Raw genomic sequence first — 18,109 nt, forward strand, 5'->3', positions numbered from 1 at the left:
CTAAGTCACAGACACTAAGGTCAAACAAACACCTTTCTGTAGGAGCCTGTCATATCAAGTATCAGAAGCCCAAGGATACTTTCCTGTATATCTACAAGTAATTTATATAAATAACTTAGTATAAATGAAAACAGCTTGTTTTGTATATTATAAACAGCAGCCAGAAAACAAAATCAAATAATTTTTCATATTCTTTTCTAACCAGAAGGATCTTATTTTTTTCCTCACTGAAAAAAAAACAACCCTCAACTTTCTACATGCTACCCCATCCAAAAATAAGGGGGGGGAAAACGCATAGAAAAATGCTCATAATTCCTTTCTCTGAGCAAACCTCTTCAATGTGGATGTAAAATCTTACCTAGATGAACCACAATATTGTATTTAAATTAATTTCTTAAAAAAAGATGTATTGGAGGCAAGCTTTAGACTGATGAATCTTAGAGATTAGCGTTTTATGTGTACATGGGGAAATGTGGCATAGCCAAGAAGAAAAGGTTTCAGAGGAATCTTGATGCACAGAAGGCAGTAAAAAGTAGATCTAGTGAACATTTAGCTAAATTAATAATTTAATTCTTTCTATTACTGAAGTTGCATGGTGTTAGAATGAACAGTTTTTACTATACAAGATCTATTTTGTCCGTAAACTTAGAATGTAGCACCAAAAAAGCACTGAGATGTTTTTAGGGATGCTAAGTAATCCACACTACTGCTGCATAGGTTTGCTTTTAAATCAATTTTTATTTAGTCATGTTATATGGAGAAAATCTAATAACAACACACAAACGTCACTAGATGTGCTCCAAAATCTTTCTGAACCTATGCAATCTTATGCCAAACCCAGGAATACCTCTCCCAAATGCCAGAAATGCCAGAAATGCCCTTTGTTCTGTCCTCCTCTATTCTGAAAAAATCTTCGTTTTAGTCAAAGTGTTCCAGGGCAATTCCACATGGACGTCACTGGATTTCAAGTCTTCCTTAAGGAAAAGGAAAGGGAAAACTGAGCAACAATTATGGACAAAGTTGTCCCAGAACACACTGTTTCATCGCACAGCTTAAACTTACTGGAATAATTGTGGAAAAAACAGTGTGGAGTACGCCTGAGCTCTTCTGAGAGAGCACTGTAGCCACTGCGCTGCTGAATGATGTGGGTCAATGCTGCTGTCACGTTCCACACGTGGGCTCCAGCAACGTGCATTCAGCGCAACAGGGAACACCCCTCTGGCAGACTCTGACAGAGCAGACATAAGGCAGGGCACCCACCTACCCTACCCTGTGTCATCAAAGACTGCTTTAACATGTCCAGACCCAACATCTGATCAGCTAAATAGGTTTATAAGCAATGTTTGACACTAAAGGAGTATATGAATTTAAATGAATTTTGGATGCTCTAAGTTGCAAAATTAAATACCTGCGTGGGCACTCAAGCAGCTCCTATGTACCTCAATCTTTCAAAATTTCAAAAAATTCAGGGGCAATATCCTTGTGCTTACCCATTTAACATGCCAATCTGAACTGAACATCTTGAGCCCTGATGGTTTTGAACGACCAGGATAGCCTGATACCCTGACTTTACACTGGCAAACAACTATTGGTAGATCATAAGGCGAAACTATTATATTAAGATTATGTTAACCTTAAGCAAGCCAGGATTTGAAAGCAGATCTATACAGGGAAAGACTCAGGAGTCCACCACAAAAGGTGATTCCAAATTAGATGAAAGACAGAAAACCAAATCATGTTTGTCTGCAGTTCAAATCAATATCCCATTTTCAGCTGTTAATTTCTTAGTAATTGTGTCTTATTTTCCTCCACATGTGTTCCATTGAAAATGCCAGCCACACTGGGGTACTGAAAGGGTGGAGAAGACTTTTGACCTATTAACATGCAGATTTTATGACAAAGGCCAAGTCCTGCTCCCTTAGGACTTATTTTGCAATGACGTTTAAGATGACTTCTTTTCCCATTATGGTAGATCAGAAGCACAAATTAAGAACAGTAGTTATTCATTTTACTGCAAACCATAACTTCACACGTGGAACTTTATATGTGATAAGATTAAAAAAATGCATATCATTCAAACTTAGCAGAGGTGTGCTGTAGCTTATTTAGAATAATCTCACTGGTGGGAGAACTTGATTAAGGAAACAAGCCACAGGTGCACATCATACCCATCAGATGAACAACAGTTCATCATCCAAGTGCCATGTCTTAGGGAATAAATTCTATTTAATTTTAAATACATAAGCCTCCCATCTATATAGCCATAAAAACTTCAATAGGGACTATTTACATGACTATGCTTGCATAAAAACTATAGGTAAAGGGTCTCAGGTGCAGATTTACCGTGGGAGGAATGGAGATGCTGTAGTTTTCCCAGCCAGGTTGCTGTGCATGGCACAAGAGAGCTGAAGCTGTGATTGTGGATGCATGGGTACACATCCAAACGTGCTTTTCTATTACTGTTAAGAAATCGCGTCCTACAACAATCAGACCATGTTTTAGAGACACATATACAAGTACAGTTAATATCATAATCTAAAAAAACCTACATAAATTTCTGTGAGTTTAATTCCATAATGAACAGATTTTCTTAAATGACAGTAGCAACTTCTTTATTGGTAATAAATATTGATCACGTAATTTAAAAATTTAAGTTTAGTATTTCAAAATAAAATGGGTACTAGTAGCAAGTTACATTTTATATTTTATAACACTCTCAGGAGGACCCAATTAGAAATAACTTTCCCATTTTTCTTTAAATACAGCTAGTAGTTTCTCAGCACCATGTGGGAAACTGTAAGGGCTGATTAGCATTTGAAGTCTGCCACATACCAACTGTTGTAGTAAAAGGAAATCAATCTGACAAAATGAAACATGACAGATGAAGAGAAGTGAGGTGGAGAGGGAAAAGGTCAGTTACTGTGAAACTGATAATGCTAATAAACTAGTCAGTGGTAACCATCCTTATCGTTTCTATTGATTATTCTCCAGACTGTCACAATGATGTCAAACCACAGAAAAGAGCATTTATACCATCATTTCATTGATTAAAAGCTAGTGGGAGAAAATTCTCATCTGAAATAATTTAATCAGCTTTGACAGCTTGCAGAAAAAAACAACTTGCTTCCAGTCCTCTCTGGATTACAAGCCACATCAGCACTGGTAGATAGACTGGAAATTTCTGGTACTTCAGACTCTTAGCTTGTTTTCTCTCTTTCTTTCTGCCTTTCTGGTTCATGTTCAGACGCTGTAGGAAGGAACAGATGCTACTTTGGTTTTGTATTAAGGTGATGCACAAAGCAAAACAAATGGGATGCAAGGTGGTGTACAAAGGCTCAACAGAAATGGAAAGCAGAGCCAGTGCAAAATGCTCTCTCTTCACTGTCCATGTGTACTAAATAAAATTTCTTTGATGTATTTCGTGCAGGTCAAGATGTATCTGGAGAGAGGAAGACATAGTAAGCACCCCTGGATAAAGCCTCCGTTTGCAGCCTGACATATTTGTTGGCTTTCCTGGCAGATATTCCATCTTCCCCAACCCCTCTAAAATAGTGGGCAGGACAAGCACTTGGCTTGAGCATGGTTGTGACAGTAAACCTATTTAGGGAACTGTATTTCATGTCGCCGTCATTAAGACGTAATTATGCTGACAGCCTGGTAAACAGATATTCAGACAGAAAAGCAATTAATCTACCTTAGAAGGAATTATCAGCCAGATAAATATACACCGTCTCTGCTTAAATTCTGAAACTCACTATCTAAATCTGAGAAACATGAAGAAACTGTTGGGAATATCCTTACGCTCATGTTAAAAGAACCTCCAGTTTTGTCACAGGCTAATCTCTTGCACATCTGTTATAGGCCATGGCTACTGTGCCTATAATAGAAGGTTATTTTCACTCACAGTTTTTCAATGATCAGAGACTCTGAAAGCGTTCTTTAAACAACTAGTAACTTCTGAGTACTCAGAGGCACAATGAAAATAAGGCTTAATTTTTCAAAAATGTGACAGTCACACACATACAAAAATCCACAAATCACTTATAAAACACATATAGAAGTTGGTGTGCAGGTAGTATAGCTAAGTAACTGCACAAACCCCTTGCAGTAGCAATGCACCTGGCATTTCATAAGCAGACAGAAGATTAAAGGCTTATGTGACTTGTCCTAGGTGTCATCCTTCCTAATCAATGTGCAAAACCAGAAGCTGCTGCAAATGGTTGTTTAGCAAAAAAAAATGGAAAATAGAATAGTGATACCTATGTTTACACCTCCATTGTAAGCCACCAGAGTGCAATACGGAGATCATAACTTGTAATAATTACGCACTGTCTGCTTGGTTCTATAACCAGCATGCACACAGAAGTGTCAGGAAATGGGCCTCTAGTTCAAACAGTTGAAATAAATCAGACTTAAATGTTTTATCCTACCGCTTCAAAGCTTGTTTGCAAATATTTTTCACATCAAGTACACAGAGCAATTAAAATTATTAGCACTGCAAGAAACTACACTCCTTAAAAAGAAAACTCAATTTTTAAAGCTTCCAAGTGCAAAGACGCATTACAAAATATTTACAAGCTAAGAGCTATCATAAAAACAAAGGGGTCTCACAGTATTAGCCACAAACCAGAATGTAAATTGCACTGAAAAAAAAATCCTTTCTATTCCTGTTGTTGTCAATAAGTTACTGGAATTACATGCCATATAAAAAGAAAACAACATCAAAAGCACCTAAATCCATTTTACGTTTTAAGCTGTGCAAAGGAGAGGCTCAATCCAATGGTCTATGGTATGAAAGTAAGATTTCTTGGCAGTAACCTAGCATTTCCACGTTTTGCCCGTGTGGCCTTTGACAAATGAACATGCAGCAGAGTGAAGAAGGGTGTCCTCCACCTGCATTTAATAATCTTATTTACAGAGTAAGCAAAGTTTTAAGGTACTATTATCAGTGTTTAGAATTCTCAAGAGTTTTACACAAGCTCTATAAAGACAAACCAAAGTCATTGGATAGCCAGTTATGTAAAAAACAGGTATCTGTGTTGTAGGAATAGTAAAATAGATCAAGCAGTGTAAGAGAAAGAGTTAACATTACAATATCAAATCATTTTGAAATCTAACTAATAACTGAATAAGTAAGAACTATTCAATTTGTTATTTCCATCCCCTAATAATGCCTCTAGGTATGCTCCTTGTATGCCTCATGAACCTGTTTTTTAAAAAAGAAATAAAGACTTAGAGCATTGAATCAAAAATGAAAACCAGAAGAAATGGCTATAAAATGGTACTGCGGTATGAAAGGGTGTTATAATACCAACAAAACCTGCAAATATGATGTTTCTTCCTATCTATTTCAGATTCTGACTTGCAAAATTACTGTGGCTCTCTTTACATCATTTTTGTTACGGAATTAAAATACGTGTAAGCTCTCTTTACTTATCCATTGTACCTCCTGGGCTCTTAAGAGTTCTGCTCAATACAGGGCTCCTCCCCCACCCCCCCCTTTTTTAAAAAAAACCTTAGCATTCAAGAAATAGTATTTCATGGAAAAACAAGTAAATGGCCAGATTCAACTTCAGTGGACTTAACAGCAGAAGACTAAAATGGTAGGTTTGCTCTACTAAGAAGGAAGGAACAATGGAAAATTCATAGCGTTAAAGGAGGCAGCTTTAGAAGGCATTTTTTCTTTGAAGTCAGTTCAATCCCCCAAACAAACTAAGCCTACATGTGTAAGGGTTAGCTGCAGGTGCACCTCCAAGCAAGACAAAAGTTCTACCTAAGCAAGCTGCATTCACAATGATACCTACTAGTCACAGATATTCCCCAGCAAAAAGACTGGTAGAACTGATTCCACTGAACAGATTTAATTAACATTTGTCTCATTACTGGTGGAGCAATCAGTCTGTTTTGCATCTTTTGCTGGTAGTGCTTGCATGTTAGAAAAGCTATTAAAATCTGCTCTTTGTAAACCACTGCATTTATTTCTTTACAGTGATCAGGCAGAGTATACAATCTCCCAGCTGATACCAACCAAACTGGCTTTTTTCCTGTGAGATAGATTGTTCTAATCTTCCTCTGTACAGATATCATTCATCTTGTTCTGTTCCATTTGATGCACGCAAACTAATAAGGATATAGAATTGTTACCAGAGAGCATTTATTTCCTGAATTAAGCCTAGATCACCTAAAGGGCAGAACAATTTTTCTAATGCTTCAAGACAAATGCATTAGAGATGCCATAAGCACTACTAATATATTGTCAATAGAAAATAAATCTAGCTATTTCCCACCCCAAAGGGAAAAGGATGGTAGTAGTCAGGAAAGGGAAAGCTTGCTTACATTTTACTTAACATGCAAGAACAGGAACAATTGTTTTCATTGTAATAGAACTTAAAAAAAATCCTTTTGACTAGTTCTCAGTGAAAACTTTAGAGAGGAAGTGGTTAGGGACTTACAAAACTCCAGTGTCTAAGACATTAGGAAAAATTAAAGTTTTCAGGTAGCATTGTGGAGGTGGCTGACCTTTAACTAGCAAAGTTGGCAAATCTGTAGATGGAAAGAACGTCATCAGAGAAAGTTTTATTAGGCACAGGAAGGACTCTATAGAAAGCAGCCTATGCAGAAGCATGTGTCAGTTCTCTTTCTTTTTTGATCAATGAAAGTAATAAAACATGAAAAGACGTTTTATTGTTCAGAAACTCATTGACATTTTAACACTAGCCATTTTTCTTCCTGCCAAGAGTCAAAACATAGCACACATACGCCTTTCAACAGCCACCTCATTTTATGATCAACTGATAAATCATCAATAGTACGTTGACTAAGTAATGGGTTAATTGAATTTATTAAGAGAAAACCCAACAGAATCCCACAGTGCTATTTGCAAATATACTTCATCTTCAAATAAAACAGAGAGCATCTCCCCCTGCCCTTATTCATACTTTCTTATACTCTCTTTTCCATTCCTACTTTTAGGTCATTACTCAAAAAGCATCCTAGGATAAGGAGGAACATGTAAAAGATACAGGTCCCTACCAAGAACAAAATGATAGGCTTGTTAGGTCAACTGGTCTTACCTGTCTAAGATGGAGTACTCTTAGTCTACTACATATCAAACAGACATTAATATTTTCCCTTTTTAAAAGTTCTGTTTTCTTCTCCTCTGGTTTTCATTAACATTTTGCGTTTGTCTTTATGTTGAATTACTAAAACAGAGTGTGTCTAGTTTGTCATAAAACTCCTACTGACCTATCTTGTAATAGCATATTTACATTCTTAATACATTTTTAATTTAACTGAAACAAAAATTATGCATATAAAACCTTCACCTCAAATACAAATTCTTTCCCAGTTTAAAACTAACTGGGGAGAGGAAGGCAGAGAGGATCATCAAGCTGCCTGATAAATAAGTCAGGTTTTCCTCATCTCTCCCTCACAAAATTCTCAGTATCTGCAGTAGTAAAGGAAGTTCAGCGAAGTGTTATGTATTAATATATCCTAAGGACAGTAGAATCCATTATTCAATTCAAATCTCACAAAAACAGTAACTTAAGGAAGGTGTACATATTTGTATAAAAAAAACATTTATCTTCTTAACTATGCAGTACAAATACTGCTTGTACTTTATCTATGCTAAATGAGTAATCTCATTCTTCACTTGAACAAATGTTTAAAATGCTTCAGCTGTCTCTTTCTCTATATCCTGTCACATATGTTACCACAGAAACTTCTGTTTCTTAAAAAGTAAGAACTTCAAAACCACTAGGAGGATAACTAGAGTATCAGATACTTCCCAATAAGAAAGAAACTTAAAATTCCTGTTGAAAGGTTTAAACTTATTTCTTACTGGGCATATATAAACCTTACGATTGTTGTGTGCATTTTCAAAAAGACACTGAGATAAAAAACAAACACCAATAACAAACAGCTGTATAATTGAAGTTACAACATCTTGTAATCTTTGCTAGATAAAAATCTCACTGGTAATATGATATAATAGCATTCACACAGAAATCAGTGTTAAGTCCTGAAAAACAGGTATTTTCTGTATTTTAAAAAAAGATTATCACATTTACTTATGTGTTTGAGCTGGTTAGAAATTGTAAGGTTGGAAAAGAGATGTTGCTAAGGAAGAAACAGTATTAAGTGCAAAATAAATCTAAAAGAAAGAGTCGTTACATACTAGCCAGCCTTCGGTTAACTGGACCTGCGTTCTGTCCAGGTACTTCAGCTTCTGTGTTTGCATAGTCATGAGGATAAGGCTAGAAAGCATATTCAGAGGTCCTTTAAAGTTAGCCTGAAAGCAGGGAGCTGAAATAGACATTTATTTGTCCCAATCAAGACCACCACTGACAGATTTCACTGCCTTTCTTACTAACCCATATAATGCCAGTTACACACTCAAAGTCTCCTAATATTTATCCCAATTCTTGCTTGCTTGCTTTTGCAATGCGAAAGACTCGGTATCTCTAGAAGGACGTATGAGAAAAATGAGTGGATTAAAAAAACGCCACCAACACACACAAACTTAAAATTTATAACAGATGTGTTTATAGCATCAGACAAATACATTTTTTTTCATCCTTTCCTCATAGATTCTAATGCCTTTATTATTCTTACTACCATCCTCTGAACTTTTCACTTCTTGTCTGCTCATTAAAAGTATCAAAATCTTTTTTCCAGCAAAGTCATCAGTAGTGCAAACTGAGTGATTTTATCCCCTGGTTAATAAATCCACAATTACATTTGCTTTTTACAAGAATCTGTGATGTTGACTCCACTTATATACCTGCATAGAAATATATAAATATAAAAATACACCAATATTTATGCACAAGTATATAAAACTTAGGTCTTTTTTAAGCCCCTGAAGTCTAATCACTTATACTCAGTTAATCCATTTAACTTCTCCTTCTTGGATATAACAGTCTGGACTGGTATTTATTCTATTACCTATTATACCATTGCCTATTATTTCAGGCATTTTCTAATTCATCAAGACAATCAGAATACTAAACCAACCTTCCAATGCAAAATTTTATACAAACAACATTTCACTGAATTATGGTCAGATTTTATTTTGAGAAACTGCTGAGTGTCTGGATATAAATCGAAATGTTCTGGTCCTTTTCCATCACTTATAATAGGTCTGACTTTATTTTTTTACTACTATTATTACTTTAATTCAGAAAACAATCCAATTTAATTTAGTCATAAGACATGGTCTATTAAGAAGCTTGCTACAGGGTACTTCTATACTTTCATTTCAGATTTAAGGACAAATTGTTGAACACGAAAAGAAAACTGCCTCATTCCTTTCATTTATTGCCATTCAATGCAAACCTCTTAAGGCAATACAACCCTGGCAGGAAAGTAAGGCAATCATGCTATGTTTTGCCTCTAACCAAGTGCTGACAGTATAGAGGAAAGAAAAAATATGATATTAAGTTGCATTTATCTGTGCTTTCACTGAGTTTTTGATAGTTTTTCCAAATACAAATACTTCTGTCACACATCTTTTATAACGTCAAATTACAGTCTAATGAAATTAATGTTTACACATTAACGTTATGATAAAATAATGTTCCAAAGCATATTCTTATGAGACTGAGAGCATTAGAGCCATTTGCAGACATAGAAAATTCTCAACAGTAGTTTCACTTCATAATGAATCATGAATGCATGTGCCATAGCTTGTACATAGTGCAAAATACATACATCTTTCTCCATAGGCAAGAGCTGAAGAACAGATGAAGGCACAGAACACTTAAGAGTCATTTTCAGAATTAGAAATCTTGTGATTTATAATTTCAATGAATTAAGTAAGCTATTTCTACAGGTACAGAATCTGCAAGAGTCAAATATGTTTTTAGCATTTCTGTGCTATGTCCAAAAGAACGTTTCACTTAAAGAAGAAACTGCTATATTCTTTTTCATCTTTAAAAAGTCAGACTATGCATTATTGCACTGGAGGATGAGTTTCCCTAGCAATGTTTTATACTATCTGCCCAGCTATTCAACTTAACAATTTTTACTAACTGAGCAAAAATGCCTCTAGTTTTTATTTCCCTTATTATTTTGCATCACTGCCAAAGCTTCAAAAGGAGCTGTTCAAAGAAAGCAGGAAAAAAACCCCAACACCACCAAGCGAAAAAAAAAGAGAAAGCAGCATAAATATATCCAGTTAGGTACAGAACTGCAGAGGAGCTTCAATACCACCGGCTGACCCTCATTAGGATAGGATAATGTAGCCTTCCCATGGCTCAAAGTGAATCTATATGACGTTGGGGACCCCAAAAGAGGGAAAAGATTCGAAAACCAAGGAGATGCTGGCATGGATTTTCAGAAAAGAAGATAAAATTGCACCACATTGTCAAAATAGAAAAATCAATCCCTTACTTTTCCAGCTTTACTTGATATTGGCATTTTTTTCACCAAGGAGTATGGAACCTATCCCATTGCTCCCAGGGAGCAAGTCTATAAACTCCCAAAGACTAACTGCTATGAAAGCAGATCTATGGCTGTTTTCTGGCTATCCAATATTACCTGGGGAGAAGAATGCACTTTACAGTCTGACATAATAAAATAGGGAGAGAGGAGGGATGGCAAGAGAAGAGGAGTGAGGTTATCCAGAGATTCATATTGCAGACAGGAGGTTATAATCAAACATTTTTATTATGGGTAAATACAAAATTTGTCAGAAGTATATTATTTTCCTAGCCTGTTTATTTTCTCAAAGGTTATGTGGCTCCCATCAAAGATTAATTTGGAGGATTATCTCTGACTCCTGAATGCAATTATGCTTTCCCACAGAGAAGATTATCCTTTTGTCTGATAAGGAATTCTCTTGCTGGGAAAAAAAACCCAAAACTCTACAGAACAAAACTCCAAATCACTCTGAACTGCTATCCCAAAACAACAACAAAAAATCTGTTAGCCGCAGAAACAATGATACGCCCTAAGCACTAACTAGTCTCTTTTCTTTCCAGCACTTTCAGTGATTTTTGGCTCCTCCTTTATTACTTCCTCCTAAAACTTACATTTTTCAAGAATTCCAGTCCTCCAGTCTTCCGCTCTTATCAGTCTGATCTGCCCTGAAAGTCTGGCAGAACCAACCTCCTGAAATCTTAAAGCAAGACTTTTGTAACAAGTTTTGCTTAAATAATGGTTATAGCTTTTTACTGGAATTGCTCATTTTGACTGATTTATGTATGTGCTACTGCTGGATACGTAATATTAAGCAGTGTTGGGAAACTCTACCTGTGAATACAGCAATATATATTATAAAACTTTCAAAATACACAGGAGATTGTACACTCCTTTTTGAAGTAAATTATTCCCACAGACCACCAGATTTTTGCTTAGTTTTTGCAATCTGCCATGCAGGGCACACTGAGGCTTTAATTCTGAATTCCCTTCCTTGTGATATTACTTCTGTATCAGTATCACTTACACATACCTAAAGTCTATCTAACAACTGCCAGTTAAAAGTTAGACCAAGTCACGGCTTGTTTCAACAGATTGCTGCTGTGCATGTGGTACTTAACAGGAATGCAGACATCAAGTGGTAATTTGTCATAATTCTCAGTCTGGGAAGAAGCAGATGTCAGGAAATCCTACCTCAGAGGATCCACAAAATACAGTGGGCCATAGTCTGTGCCTGCTTCCATGGTGGTCAGAGCACCATAGAACAACTCAGGTTGGACGGGACTTCAACAGGTCCTGCTCAGAACAGGGTCAGCTATGTGATCAGACCAGGTTGCCGAGGGATTTATCCAGTCAGGTCTTGAAAACCTCCAAGGATGGAGGTTGCACAGCTTCACTGGGCCTCTGCTCCCCTGCTGGGTTGTCCTTGCAGGGGAAAAGGTTTCTCCTCCTATTCAGTCTGAACTGCTTCCCCCAACCTGTTTCAATGTATGCCCACTATCTCTCACCCTCCTGCAATCCACCACTGTGAACACCCTGGCTCTGCTTTCTTGATAACCTCTTCACAGTTGCTGGGAGGCTGCTGTGGATCCTGCACCCCAGAAGGCATCCCTCTCTCTAGGCTGAATAAGTCCAGCTCACTTGGCCTCCTCTCAAGAAGTGCTCCAGCCCTTGACCATCTTGATGGTCCGCTGCTAAACTTGCTCCTTGTCATCTACCATTTTCTTGTAGTGGGGGAGGAGAAGGGGGGCAAAAACTGGATGCAGTATTTAAATGCATTTAACAAAGCACTGAACAGAAGGCAACAGCCATTTTCTTCAACCTACTGGCTGCACTACTGCTTATAAAGCTCTTGTTCTTGGTCCTTTTGACTCTCCTTGCTGCCAGGGCACAGTGCTGGCTTATGCTCTGGTTGCTGTCTTCCAATGTCCCCTCCGTGTCTACAGAGCTGCTCCCGAGTTGTCAGCCCTTAGCCTGTATTGTTGCCAGGGGCTCTGTCTTGCCAGGGACACTAGGAGGAGGTTATCTTTAAACATGTCAGCTTTCCTGAACTCCTTTATCCTCCAGAGCTGCCTCCTATGGCATCTCACCTACCAGTTCCCTGAATAAGACAAAATCTGCTCTCCCAACGTCCAGGGTCTGCACTGTGCTACCTGCCTTCCTCAGTCCCCTCAGGACCCTGATCTTGCCACCACAACCAAGACTGCCTTTGATATTACATCCCCAAATCAGTTCTTCCCTATTTGTGAGTAACAAATCTGGCTGCGCATGAGCCCTGGATGGCCCATCCAGTACCTACCTGTATCAAAGTTATCCCTCACATTTTCCAGAAATGTACTCAGTTGCTTATGTCCTGCTTTATGGCCCTTCCAGCAGATGTTAGGGAGACTGAAGTCTCATGAGAACCAGAGCTGGTAATCCAGAGGCTTTCTTCAGTTTTTTAAAGGCTTCATGTACTTCGTCACCCTGATCAGTGGTCTGCAGCAAACTCCTACCACAGTGTCATGTTTTGTGGCCTCTCCTCTGACGTTAACCCACAAGCTACCCCTTCACATCATGGGCAGTCCTTCTCCTTGTCTTCCCTACCTGTCTTTCCTGAAGAGCTTGTATCTGTCCATTACAGATTTCCAGTTGCATGAGCTGTCCTACCACGTCTCAGTTATTCCCATGATGTTGCAGTTTTGTGACCAGAAACGGCTCTTGGTCTTCCTGCTTGTTTCTCAGGCTGTGTACATGTGTACTTGTGCATGTACAGGCCTCCTTTCTCCAGAACCATCAACACTGCAGAAACTCTGGCATGTTGTCACTCATAAAAGCTTTAGGTCCAGATATGTTCTAGACTTGCTTACTTAACATCTGCAGCGACAGCAAAATGCTCCTATTGTGCTGCTATACTAGGAACAATTTTTTAAGATGGGGGAATGTGATTTATTGTTTCATTTGGAGAAAACACAGAGGTTTTTCATTTTCTGTTTTTCAGGGTTTTTTTTTTAAAACAGAATAAAAATGGTCTGTGATACTGTAGAAAATTCCTTGTACTCTAAATTATTGGAGGAAGAAGTTCATTGTTTAGAACCTGATCAGTATCACATTTAGCAATTCAACAAAGCTAGGAATTAATATTTTCCACATGGCTTAAACTCCAACTACACAATTCTTGCTTTTTGAGCTGACCTGCTCTTATTTACTTCACTTCACTTCACTAGGCAGTTCACTATACAACAGATTTTTCTCTTCCATTCTCTGACCAAAATCAGCGTTTCTCTTTCTCCTCATTGCTTTTTTTGTACAGTTTTCCCACTACAGTATCTAGGTAAAAACTTCAATAGCTAGACAACGTCAAGAGAGTGCTTAATCCCTTAGGTATGATTGTTATACATAAAGATATGGCAAACAACTCAGATACTGCCTTCCCATTTTGGTCATCTCACGTTAAAAAAAAGAGTGATATAACAAAACTATAAACTAGTCATCAATTCCGAGCTCATTATTAATGATGTTGGAAGCTCATATATGAAAGAGTAAAAAGGCTAGTCATTAAAGGACTCAGTGTACCACCAATTCTTTGTGGAGTTCCAATGAAAAATTTCTTCTCATTAAGTAAGAAAACACCTTATACATTGAGATATAATTGAAAACAGTTACCAAGGATTTAAAATGCTACAAGGACTTAATTTTTTTAATTTCATAGACTAGAAATCACTGTTTACTACGCAGTATTATTCCCACGCACATCAAGATATCTTCACGTCATTCAACTCTCATAAAACCACTGGAAAAATAACCCAAAAAACCCCTTATAAAACAAAATATCAGCCACCTCCTCTGAAGGGTTACCTTTTGTGTAGTTCACTAAGTACTTACAGACAGACTACATACAGGAAACCTGGGAATTGACTTGGTTTCCCCTCTGTAGAGTTTCCCAAGCAAAGCAAGAAAAAGCAACTTTTTAGAGCCAAAAGCAGTATTACCTCTATAAAAATAACAGCAGGGCATAAACTAAAATCTAACCTGGAAGCGGGGACAAGGAGGGAGTGGCATAGTACTGAGTTAGTGGGGTTCCATTCAAGACAAAAGAAAGCATTTTTGATTCCTCTACATGCATGAGAAAGCTTGGCAAAAATTTCACAGGTGAGCTTGGGCTTTTTTATGTCTATACCCTAAAGTAAAAATCTTTAACTTGCACTTAGAATGTCTTTTACACATCAGCACAGAAATATTCTTCTGTAGTGCGAAGTTAATTTAGTAAGCTTTGCCCTATGTAGTCCTAGAATCACATTCATTAACAGTAAGAAATTAAATCTAAAGTTTTAATCTGTACTCTGCAATGGCTACCTATCATGATTTTGCTTATCACTCTAAATAACACTACATAAAGAGTATACAAGGTTGTTCTAATATTTTTTTAATTACTTGAAGACAATGTACTTTTATTATGCACTAATTATACTTAAGCCTGTCTCATCACAATAAAGTCTTTAGCAAGCTTCAAAGTATGTTTATTCAGCCAATTTCCTATGAAGACACCCACCTGTTGGTCAAGGAATGTCACTGTCTAGAAATATCAAATAAAAAAAGTTATATTTAAAGTGTTCTAATCCATACTGAGGAATGAATGATCAGCCACAAATATCGCTGCATTCTTAGTTGCCAGTTTCAAAATGTGTATCTTTTTCCAGGTTGCCTTGTACATCTGAAAATGGCTTTCTTAGTAAATAGTTATTGAAATAGCTTTTTCAAGGTATACATTCAGTTTGTTGAAAAAAATGGCAAGGAATAAAAGTCTAACCAGAACAGAAAGTACAGAACATAGCACTTCAACAAAAGAAATACATGAAATTCCTGCTTTTAATTGTGTTAAGAGCATCCACATAGCTCATGAAAATAAATAATCTGCTATAAATGCTCTGAGACCTGGAACCTCCTCTTATCCATTCAGCCTTGCTAAAAGCACTTAGCAAGGCCATATGCTAGGCTTGAGCTGTAAATCTGATATAGTAAGCGTTTGGAAAGAATTTTGCAAGTTACACTTTAAGGAGCAGGCTCACGATAAAAATGAAGCCTCAACAAACTTCTACCATAAACAGTCTCCACTTGATACAGACTAGTATTTCATTCTGGAGCCATACAAAGACAATACAAACAACTGGCAAGTCCTTCAACATCAAGGCAAACTGACAGCTGAGTTTTTATTATTCTTCCAAAAAGCATTAAGATACAATTTACAAGGCCACAATCCCTTCTTTTCAGAGTTATCCCAAGAAGGGTATAAAGAAGAAAACATGCACACAACTTTACAACATCTTTTAACACTCTCCTATTCTGAAGTAGTCGAGCTGGTTTGGGTGTCCAGCACACATCAGAGCGACTCTAAAACTGACTGAGCTTTAGCATGCACCAAGACTTGGCATTTGGAGGGGTTTTTATCAACTTCTGTCATGTTACTCGCCTTCCTATTCTTGCAATGGTCTCCTTCCAACCTACAATGCTCCACAGAGGATAAGTCAATGACAGAACAGCTTTCTATCTTCTCTCCATTCAGAGGAGAGCATATACCTAATTTTTTTTGCTTTTAAAAAAAAAGGAAAAAAGAAAAAAGTAAGTGTTCTGCCATGGAAACTGACACAAAAATCCTGTTCCAAACAATTTACAGTAACTTTATGACTCCTCCTCATCTACAAGGGACACGAGAAGCCTTCACAGATTCTGACTGTGTCACCAACACCTGCTGTGTTTTGCTCCAGGTCAACCCAAAGACTTATTAGTTCATTTCTGGGCAGTGTCACACCATCATTGCTAGTAGGGAGGGCATTCTAGGAGAAACAATGAAATGCCCACTTCATGCATTTTTAAAAGATGCAGGTTTTCGAACATGGCCGGTATGTCTGCAAACATAGTACAAATCAGATATGATCAGGCATTTGTAGTGTTAGAAAGAAATCTACTATATTGACTATTACTATTGTCAAAAAGAAGAAATACAACACAGGGAGAGTTCCTGAAGAGCAACTTGCAAATTTTATGTGCAATCTTGAAAGGGCTTTTTTGTAACTGTCCTCAAAGAAGTTTATTTTTAATGTTAGCCTGAGCATTTGGGCTAGAACTAGAGTTGTTAGGCATCTGGGGTCAAGAAGCCAAAGACTGTTTGCCATTCAAAGCCCGCAGCACCCTACAAATGCTAGCCTGAATTCAAGCTGTTTCCTCAACTCTGTCTTTCATTCTGCACAGCAGAGAAGCAGATCATGAAGCAAGCCTCCACTTTAATTTCATCATCATTCTCTAAAACTGAAAACCTTCCCATCATTTGGATTTCCAAAAACTTTGGGGGTGGGAGGAGCTCCTCTGTATAGGGAAAAAAATAAATTGTTTGTACACAAAACTTGTGGTTGCACCCGAGAAACATATAACCCAGCAGAGACAGAAAATTATGCTTACAAACCTTGCAAAAAGTTTATTTTCTTTAAACAGTTAAGAGCTATTCAGTATTTTAGTATATCGTCTGTCTTTATGCTATCTTTCTCCTTCCTAGCCACATTTCCAGGGTCACCTCCAGAGTTCAGTTTACATGTGATCCCACAAACCTACTATCTGCATGCTGCTTTGAAAACTAGAATGTGCCATCTCCTGGCAACTTAATAAATTGGAAGTTCATCCATCACTACTTAAGCATTTTAAATTTACCTGTATTCAATTTAAACGCAAAACTAGAGGGACAATCTCCAGCTAAGTCCTTCAGATTGCATTCTAGCATTTAACATATGAACAAGTAACAGATCATAAGATACCTAACAACAAATCAGAAAGCTGTAACTAGTGCTACACTGTAAGTTCTGTTCAGCACAACTTTCTGAACCTTAGTCCAACTGATTTTCCTTCTCTTTCTCTGCTGCTATTTTATTATTTTATGAGAGGGAATAAACAATCTCTTATGCCCTGTTTAGTCTGAGGTTTCTAAAACAATGAACAGCTGTGTAGTGCCTTCCTAGTAATGTGCAATAACTGCAGTTAACCTAACTGAACCTAAAGAAAGAGTTTTTTGAAAGATTTTGTATAGTGGAAGAGTTGAAACATGTTTAACTCATGTATTTTAAGAGAATAGTAACCATGTTTTAGTAACCATGCTGTTACTGATTCACTTTAACATATACATGCTGCTTAACACTGGAGTAGCCCAGTCGTGCTTCAGGGGACTGTTCAAGGTGAGTTTCCAAAACTGTATTTTTAGGGTCTGGCTACCAGAAGCATAGTTTCCACCTCTACAACTTGTTAACACTGACTTCCGATGAAGTTGTTAGATCCAGATAATAGGTGCTTTACAGATCTGAACCTGCTGTGTTAGATGACCACACCGAAATTGGCGGAGTGTGTAAATGGAGCACCTTTAACCCTGGGAGGAGAGCAAACCTCAGCAGGTGAAGCCGCAAGCCCAGCTCTGTGCAGACAGCGGGCCGTGGGTGACCTTCCTCCACACCGCCGCCGGCGTAGGCGTTACCTGAAGCCGTGAGTTCATGAGCATAAACTCCTGCTGAGCTTTCAGGCTGTCGTTCATGGACTTGGAGAAGACGAACCCCATCGTGCCCTGGAGCGCAGAAGAGACGAGGCAGGTGAGGCCGGCGCGGCGGGAAACGCGGGCAGCTCTCCTCGGCCTCGCCCGCCCCCGGGAGGAGCCCTCCCGGGGGCGACGGGC

General features: G+C 37.8%; 1 protein-coding gene across 1 annotated transcript in view; it reads right to left on the reverse strand.

Annotated features, from left to right (window-relative positions):
- PLGRKT (plasminogen receptor with a C-terminal lysine) overlaps positions 1 to 18,083 on the reverse strand; it is a 31,058-nt gene extending 12,975 nt beyond the window's left edge. Inside the window, exon 1 of the mRNA XM_009274261.2 lies at positions 17,915 to 18,083. Coding sequence (XP_009272536.1) covers positions 17,915 to 17,995 — 81 coding nt within the window. The 5' untranslated portion in view covers positions 17,996 to 18,083. The remainder of the gene's footprint in view (positions 1 to 17,914) is intronic.
- Positions 18,084 to 18,109: the final 26 nt, after the last annotated feature.

Source organism: Aptenodytes forsteri, unplaced genomic scaffold, assembly GCF_000699145.1.
Source record: "Aptenodytes forsteri isolate BGI_AS27 unplaced genomic scaffold, ASM69914v1 Scaffold46, whole genome shotgun sequence".
Lineage (NCBI taxonomy): Eukaryota > Metazoa > Chordata > Aves > Sphenisciformes > Spheniscidae > Aptenodytes > Aptenodytes forsteri.